Source organism: Protobothrops mucrosquamatus, unplaced genomic scaffold (assembly GCF_001527695.2).
Source record: "Protobothrops mucrosquamatus isolate PMUCROS unplaced genomic scaffold, P.Mucros_1.0 scaffold2284, whole genome shotgun sequence".
Lineage (NCBI taxonomy): Eukaryota > Metazoa > Chordata > Lepidosauria > Squamata > Viperidae > Protobothrops > Protobothrops mucrosquamatus.
Window position 1 is genome coordinate 37,461 of NW_015388371.1, and position 9,316 is coordinate 46,776.

At 36.7% G+C, this 9,316-nt stretch overlaps 1 protein-coding gene across 1 annotated transcript; it reads right to left on the reverse strand.

Annotated features, from left to right (window-relative positions):
* Nucleotides 1-8,401: 8,401 nt before the first annotated feature.
* On the reverse strand, nucleotides 8,402-9,316 carry LOC114923183 (olfactory receptor 14A16-like). Its single transcript, XM_029285808.1, has one exon. It carries the CDS (start codon nucleotides 9,314-9,316, stop codon nucleotides 8,402-8,404), a length of 915 nt encoding a protein of 304 aa, XP_029141641.1.

Below are 9,316 nucleotides of genomic sequence, written 5' to 3' on the forward strand. Positions count from 1 at the left end.
TCCTTCATAACAAAACTTTATGGCATAACTGCAAGGAAGCAGAGAAGATGCAATTAGATAAAATTTGGGAAGTAGCATTTTGATATGTGTTGAGATCAGAAAACAAAAGTAAAAGTAAAGCATGAATAAAATGAATAGAGGATAAATAGAGGAACAGAGCATGGGGAAAATAGATATAGGATCGGCATATATAGTATTAGGGCATACACTTTTTAATTTCTATTCATCTCTTCTGAAGAAACAATCAACTACCTTACATTTTTCCCTTGATCCTTCTTCCAGTTCTAATTTCATGTACTTATCAATAGGATTGCTTAGAATTAGGAAAACCATTGAAGATTACTAAGACTATTTGAACCAGTCACAATTTCTCACCACTTGTACAGGAATGTGAAAGTGTTGGAAAACTGGAGAATGGGCTAGATATGTGTGTGTTTTGTACTTATAGAGGAAATGTAGAAATATCTAGCAAATAAATATTAAAATATGCAATGCCTTTTATTGGAAATCTTAAGGGCAGAATTTGCCCCCTTGTATAATGTGTGTGCCTCTGTGTATGTTATATGAAATACAGATGAAAATGTATTTTTCTCAGTTGCTCTAGCAGCATTTAGGCTTAAAAAATAGAATAAATAGCCTTTAAACTAATACATAAATACTAAATTCCAAATATGTATTTAATAGTATATTGTTTTAAAAAGAAAAATAGAACTTTACTTACAAATTAACTATTTGATATTTGCTTGGTGGTATTAAACACAATTATCCCACTTTAAAATTCATTTAATCAAAATAAATCGGATATTAGCAGAATAAATTAATAAATCCCACTGCCCAACAATTAGACAAAAATAAAAGCTCAATTTGAAAAAGCAGTCTCTCATCCAATACACATCTATATTCTCTCCAGGAGAGTTTGGCCACACACTCTATTACAGCTATGAACTCAGACATATTAAAATTTCTTCAAATGTGAACCTATATTTCCAACAATAATATTTATACATTTAAATATAAAAAATAAAAAAGACATTTAGAAATGTTACTATCCCTTTCCTTTATTTATATCCATGGAGATTGTGAAATGACTTTGCAGTTGCTTTCCTATTATCAATCAGTTCACCCACTCAATTAATTTCATTTCAATATTTTTTTACGTTTATGAAGGTGTGGTCTAAATTTCTGCAAATTATAGCTTAAAAGGTATATTGATACCTTATCTATATAGAAATCTCTTCAGATTGGGTTGTGATTCATAATAATTTATATATCCAAATTTTTGAAAAATTATTTTAAAAAATGTTGCCACTCCCAAAGAGTCTAGATTATTTCAAATTATGTCAGAACAATGCCTTATGCAATCATTTAATTTAATTCTCTTCCCAATGAAAAAATTATAAAGCCAAAATTTATAAAGATATCTAATCAGATATATTTTAATAAACCCCAATTTTCTTCAGAAAAGAAGGAAAGAAGATCTTTTCTGCTACACTTTCAATCTATAAGTAACTTACTATTTGTCTCCGTAGATTCTATCTTCTGTTATATATGAAGAGTGTTAGCTATCTCTCCACTAAATAAATGCTATCCCATTAAATTTCATGTAGTGAAACAACTATCTGCAGTCTAAGATGTTCTTATTCTGAATGCTTATTAATATCTGTTTTGTTTCTCTCAAGAGTCTTGTGCACCAAAATAAAACTGACTTCTTTATGCTTATTATCATAATTGCCATTGAAAACTCTATAGTTACCTCAGCATATTCCTGGCCACTAATTGCATTCCCTAATAATATCTCAGAATAATGTAAGCAGAACTGGGACTGTGGTCATAGCAGTAGTCTAAACTGTGAAATGTGAAATATTGATCAAATGAGCAGACTTGCTTGAAGCATGTTCTAGAACAAGTTTCCTCACTTGGGATTCTTTTATCTTTTATTCATTAAACATGAACCTCAGTCAACTGAACATTCAAATTGGCTGGCGCTGATGGTTGACATAGGTTGCTACCAGCATCCGAGGTGTCAACCAGGTATATCCTTAAAATATAAGATGTTCTGAGTAGCGCAGTTTTTTGTAACATTGCTGGAGGTTTTGCAGGAAGCTGCAGTTTCTTGATGTATTTTGCAAAGTTTTTGGACATAGTTCCCAGTGCCTTGATGACAACGGGTACCACTGTTACACGTTTCATCCATAATCGTGCAGTTTCAATGGCCAGGTCACAATATTTTGTAATTTTTTCCAGTTCTTTTTCTTTGACTCTGGCATCTCCTGGTACAGCGATATCAATCAGCTGTACGCTTCGGTTCTCTACAACTGTGATATCTGGCGTATTGTGTTCCAAATGGCGATCTGTCTGTATTTGAAAGTCCCACAAGATCTTCACCCTCTCATTCTCAACAACTTTTTCCACCCTATGTTCCCACGACTTTTCGGACACAGGCAAGTCATATTTTTTACACAATGCCCAGTAGATTAATTTAGCAACTCGGTCATGTCTAGATTTGTAATCAGTTTGCATGATTTTTCTGCACTCACAAATTAGGTGTGAAACAGTTTCAACTTTGTCATTGCAAAGTCAGCAATTTGGATTGTCAGTGGATTTTTGTATCTTTGCTTTCATGGCATTAGTTTGTAGTGCTTGTTCTTGAGCAGCCAGTATTAGGCCTTCTGTTTCTTTCTTGATGGTTCCCATCTTAAGCAGTGCCCATGTCAAGTTGTTATCACATTTTCCTTCAATGCTTTTCAAATGCTGTCCATGCAAAGCTTTGGTTTTCCATCTATTTAATCTGTCATCCAGCCGTTTTTCCTTATATTCTGCCTTTGTTTCTGTTATTTTTATAGTGCTCTCTGTTTTCATATCCTGCAGCAGTGTTTCTGTACTTTGATTCACATAGTCATTCAAACTTCATTTTTCTTCTTCTATAGTTTGGTGGATTTGCAATAGTCCTCTGTCCCCTATTTTTCTTGGCAGGTACAACCTGTCGATGTCACTTCGTGGATGTAGAGCATGGTGCATACTCAGAAGTTTATGCATTTTCCGGTCTAGGTTTTCCAGTTTAGCCAAAGTCCAGTTGATAATTCCAGCTGGGTAGTGTATCACCGGGACTGCCCATGTATTAATGGCTTTAATTATGTTTCCAGCATTCAGCTTTGATTTTAAAATTTTGCGGACTCTCCTGATGTATTCCTTTTGCGTTGACTCTTTGACTTTTCCATTCAAGATGTTATCTGCTTCCAATATGCTTAGGTATTTGTAACTGTCATCCTTTGCTAGTGCTTTCACAATACTTCCATTTTCCAGTTCTATTCCTTCTATTTTTGCCATTTTTCTTCGTTGCATGGATAGTACAGCACATTTTGCAATTATTATTATTATTATTATTATTATTATTATTATTATTATTATTATTATTAGTCACTGGTGTGTTTATTGTCTCTAGATCCAATTTCCTGAGCACATGATCACTGAACTGACTCTTGGAAAAACAGGAGGAAGAATCAGGCATTGTAAAGAAAATGTTAAAAAAACAAAAACCTTGAGCAACACAACCAAAGTAAGAAAAGTGTCACATGCCCGTAAGAAAACTTCCCACAGCCTTGTGAACAGTGATTGAAACAGAGTTGAGATCCTATACAGTCAAATTCATCAAAAAGAAATACATAAAGTTGTGCAATGTCATCTAAAGCTACTGCAGAGATAATGAAAAACGTTTTCTGTTGCAACTGCCAGATATAATGCAAAAGAACAATAAGACCTTCAAAACCTACAGTTAAGAATTTTTAAGAATCCAATATACAGAAAATAAGGCCTCTTTTCGCCTATACTCCTGGCACTCTCCATGATTTATGAAAGAATTTAGGGAACTGAAAAGGATCAAGAGATGCTTAGAGAGCTGCTGGGGGAAAATGAACAATGAACAATGAATTTGATCAAACATGAGGTTAAACCATTATTAAGGTTTACCTCACTGTAGTAACAGTGGCAAAGTATCAATACTTCTCCACTGTTATTGCATCAGAATATTGCCCAGCTACCCTTAGAGTCTCCTTGGGAAAGGGTTCCTGAAAGCCTTCCCCGAGCACGAAAGCCCATTTACAGTGTTTTATAGAGGAAGACAGTGCATCTGGAAGACATCAGATTTATTTCCAGTTGGATGCCAAGTGTGATGAAAATCCAGTGGAGATGCCTAAGGAATGGATTTACCCAGTTATCTGTGAACAATTTAATTGTGATCATCCTGAGAAAGTGAACAAGGTCCTTTGGAATGTAAACAACACCACTTGTACATTAAATCCATGCATACCCTGGCTGGTTATGGCCACCCTGGAGATGTCATGTGAGTGGGTCCAGGTGATAATGAATTCAACCTTGTTGTCAGGGGTGTCTCTGGCTATGTTAAAGAGATGCTGGCATGTCTCCTTTCTCAAGAAGCCCTCATTGGACATCACCATTCTGGACATTTTTTGTCTAGTTTTCCACCTCCCTGTTTTCTAGAATGCGGTTGAGAAGGGAGTGGTGTTACAACTCCAGAAGATCCTGGAGGAAATAGATTATCTGGATCCTTTTTAGTAAGGTTTCAGGCCCAGATATGGGGCAGAAACAGTATTGGTCATACTCATAGATGATCCCTGATAGGAGAGGGATGGAGATGGTGCATTCATCCTTGTTCTTCTTGACCTCTCGGCAGTTTTCAATATAATCAATTATGCTATCCTTTGTGACTGATTTAGATAGAGGTAGGTGGCATAGTTTTCTATTGGTTCACCTCCTTCTTCCAAGGTTTTACCAAATGATATTCATAGGGAGAGAGAGGTGTGGCTCATGGTCCCTGCTTTGTGGGGTTTCACAGAGTTTGGTGCTCTCTCCACTCCTTTTTAACATCTAACTAAAACACTGTGTGAAATGATCCATCACCATGAGATGAGGTATCACCAGATGATACCCAATTATATATCTCAATCCCATGGAAGTAGATTAAGCAGTGGATGTTCTTTCGGAGTGTCCATGTGATTCTGGATGGGGAACAACAGACTTCAACTGAACTCTCATAAGATGGAATGGCTGTGAGTGGGCCACTCTGTATTCAGGAGCTTATACACTACCCCAGGCAGACTCATTGCATAATCTAAGGGTCCTACTGAATTCCAGTTCCTGCTTAAAGAGCAGGTGGCAGCCATGGCTTAGGAGGGCTGTGCTACATCCTTTCCTGGTCACACATGGCCTGGTCATCTCCCATTGCAATGTGGTCTATCTACATGGGGCTATCCTTGAAGAGTATCCAGAAACTTCTGCTGGCACAGAATAGGGCTGCATGAGTATTTTGGGTGCCCAAAGAAAGAGCATGTAACATTTAACTGCATTGGGTGCCAGTTTGTTTCCAGATCCAGTTCAAGGACCTATAGGTTATGACCTATAAAGATCTATATAGCTTGGGGCCAGGCTATCTATGGAACCACCTTCATCCATTACATCAGCCCAGCTCACTCAGTCAGGCAGGGAAGATATGTTGCAGAGCTTTTCAGTTAAAGAACTTCAACTGGTGGGGTCCAGGAAGAAAGCCTTCTTGGCTTTTGCCCCTTTCCTGTGGAATATTCTTGCCCCAGAGGTGAGGCAGGGCCCCACATTCGTTCCAAAAGGAGTCAAGCATGGTGCTGTAGTCTCATGTGGGGAGCCCAGAGGAGCACACATCACTGGTTTTGGCCAGTCCCCTTAAATCTCTCCCTTCATCTTTCAATTTATTTCATTAGCATCCAATCCTAGCCTCTTTCTAAATTCTTAACTTTTAAATCTTTTTTTTATATTTTAATATTTTATTGTACACCATTACCCAGACGAAGATGGGCAGTTCAAAATGTGAAAAGTAAGTAAATGAATAAAATAAAAACATCACCATATATTCTTCTGCTAACATTTCTTCTAAAAAGTAAATATAAAAAAATAATAGTGACTTGGGCTACTCTATAAGTAATTGTTTCCTTATTTACACTACTTGATAAATCATACTGTTTCTTTGGTCTGGAGGACATGTTGTTGTGAACCTATTTAATAGTTTTTATAACCATGGTTTATGAGTTAGCTCTGAGACTTTAACAAATTGTAACTTATTCCACAATAAACCACTAATCATAGTGTGAAATATGAAACCATCACTGGAATACAATATTTTAAGTAATTTCTTCTATTAAATTTCTAAATACTATTAGATTTTTAAAGACTTCAAGAATCCTTTGAGGGCATGGGGTGGAAATGTTCAAGATTTGCACAAATTTAATCTTATCCTTGATAGAATGCTACCTTGCTTCAGTAAACACCAGTGGCTCATGTGGACATCTGTAGATAGAACTATAATTAGAAAAAACTTTTGAAGGGTTTGGATTCATTCCTTTCTGCAACAAACAAAATGTGGACAATAATAATGATGATGATGATGATGATGATGATGATGATGATGATGATGATGATGATGATGATGATGATGATGATGATGATGATGATGGACGGGATCTTGGAGGTCATCTAGCCAAACCCCCTGCTCAGGCAGGAACCCTTATACCATTTAAGACAAATAACTGTCCAGTCTCTTCTTTAAAAAAAATAGAAAATTTATGCATTAGAAAGCAATACTTCTTCAAATAAGTTACAAGGTGGAAGGGTTCATTAAATAAAGCAGAGAAAAATAATATTTTTAATTGCAAATTATAATGTAGACAAGAAATATTCCCAGATAAGGCAGGAATACAAGTCAGCAATATTCAATAGAGGACTAGAAATATAGGATAATATTTTATATCCCTTTAGCCATCAGCCTCCTCAAAAAAGATACTGATGTTGCCTAATAAGGATATGGCATTTTTCCTAGCACACTTATACTAAGCCCCCAAACAACTTGCAAATATTGCACCTTTTATTCATTTATAAAAGTATTGGGCAGATGGGGGCAGAGTTAACATAAAATCTGGATATGACTTTGGTATACTGAACCTTATCAGTAATTTGGATGAAACTCAATATTTCTCAATCACATTTCAATAAGATATGATCCTTGGTGGCCTTCTAACTATGCCCCTTCTCCACTTGTTGCACCAGAGTGCATGCTTTATGTCTTCCAATTTACATCATTGTGAGATTTCTGAAAGCTTATTTAATTTTCTATTATAGTTATGCTTCATCCTGATTACACTTCTTGCCTTTTTCATTCCTTAGGATTATCAAAAGATTATGTGAGACAGCTGTTCCATTTTTTCCATCCTGCCAAGTGTCTAGTCCAGTGGTGGCGAACCTATGGCATGGGTGCCAGAGGCGGCACTCGGAGCACTCTTTGTGGGCACACGCGTCATCACCCCAGTCCTAGGCCTTCAGCTGGGTTTTATAAAACCTTTTCGCTTTAGGCCTCCGTCGTCGTGTGCAAAAAAAAAAAAAGGTTCAATCGATCAGTCAATTTCAACTTCTCGCAGGAAAAAAAAGATCTTGTAAAGTTGGAACTGATTGATTGAACTTTTTAGTCCCACCCAGTCTGCCATTACCACTGCAGCCACGCCCACCCAATGGGCCACACCTATCCAATTGGCCACACCCAGCCAATGGGCCACACCCACCCGGCACCAGACGATGCATAAGTGGGTTTTGGGTTGCAGTTTGGGCACTTAGTCTCTAAAAAGTTCGCCATCACTGGTCTAGTCTTACCAAAGCACTTCTAGGGGAAAGAAAAATAATTCTGAAGTAAAATATGTGAAAACTAGTTTAGTGTAGTGGTATCTGAGTGGAAACATGGAGACAATGAGTCTCCCCCCTCTCTCTCTTTCTCAGAAGGCAATGGCAATGGCAAAACACTTCTGAAAAACCTTGCCAAGAAAAATGCTGGGACTTGTCTAGACAGTCACCAGGAATTCATACTGTCTCAAAGATGCAAAATATCAATATATGTATATTGATATATATATCATTTAAAGTCAGAAGAATTATACAGATTGATGTATTTTTGGAAAACCTGAAGCTTTAACTAGCCATATTATGTGCAAGCATTAGAGAGGAAGACACTTTATACAAGAAAGGGAAAATTTGGCTACATTGTTTAAACTCCATTAAAACTGTTTTCCCCAATTGCATTACACCCTGATCCTCACTTCAGTAAAAGCCAGGAATTATCAGCCTGTGGCATGACATAACTGCCAAAACATCCAGATTTGGGATCTCTAAAGCACATTGTTAATAATTAGAGATACAGGACTATTGCTGAGCAACTTCTTCAGTTCTACCATCTTTGGCTTTGAGAGGTTAGCTTCATCTGTATCTCAATTATATCTCTCTTTCTAACTTATTCCTTTACTCAGAAAAATAAAAGTCAGGAAATTACAAAATTATAATGACCAGAGTAAAAACAACATTCAAATATTTTACTTCAGAATCTCCACAATTTAGAAAGAACACGTTTGATATTCTTATTTCTCATACTATAGATAATTGAATTGAACAGAGGTGGAAGAAGGGAATACAGAACAGTCAACCCCAAATCTAAGTATGATGGGGTGTTAGAGTGAGGGGTCAAATAGGCAAAGCATCCAGTCAATAAAATCATAGACACTACTATGAGGTGGGGAATACAAGTGCACAAAGCTTTTTGCCTTCCTTGTTCAGAAGGGATTCTTAGCACTGTCTTGAAGATCATGGCATAAGATACAATTATAAAAGTAAAACAACCAGTTCCTGAAATGATACTGGCCACAAGAACTCCAACCTCAACTAAATTTAAGCCAGAGCAGGATAGTTTTAGCAATTGTGGAATTTCACAGAAAAATTGGTTGACTATATTAGAACAAAAAAGGATTGAAAAGGTGCCAGTCGTATGCAACATTCCATAGAGAAGACTTGTAATCCACACCAGGGTCAATATTTCAATACAGGCTTTCCAATTCATAACCTTCTCATAGTGCAGTGGATAGCGAATGGCAACATAGCGATCATATGCCATGACTGTCAGGAGGGATACGTTAGAATCCAGAAAGGAGATAAAGAAAAATACTTGAGCAACACAACCAACATAAGAAATGTGTCTAGTGTCCAGGAGAGAATTTATCATGGATTTGGGGACAATAACTGAAACACTGCCCAGATCCTGCAGAGCCAAATTCATCAGAAAGAAATACATGCCACTATGTAATTGATGGTCAAAAGGTACAGCACAGATGATGAGCAGATTTGTTGTTGCAGTTGCCAGATATAACAAGAAGAACAAAAAGAAATGTAAAAGTTGCAAATGCCAATTTTTTGAGATTTCCAGAAGCAAAAAATAAGACACTGTGGTTTGATTATCCAT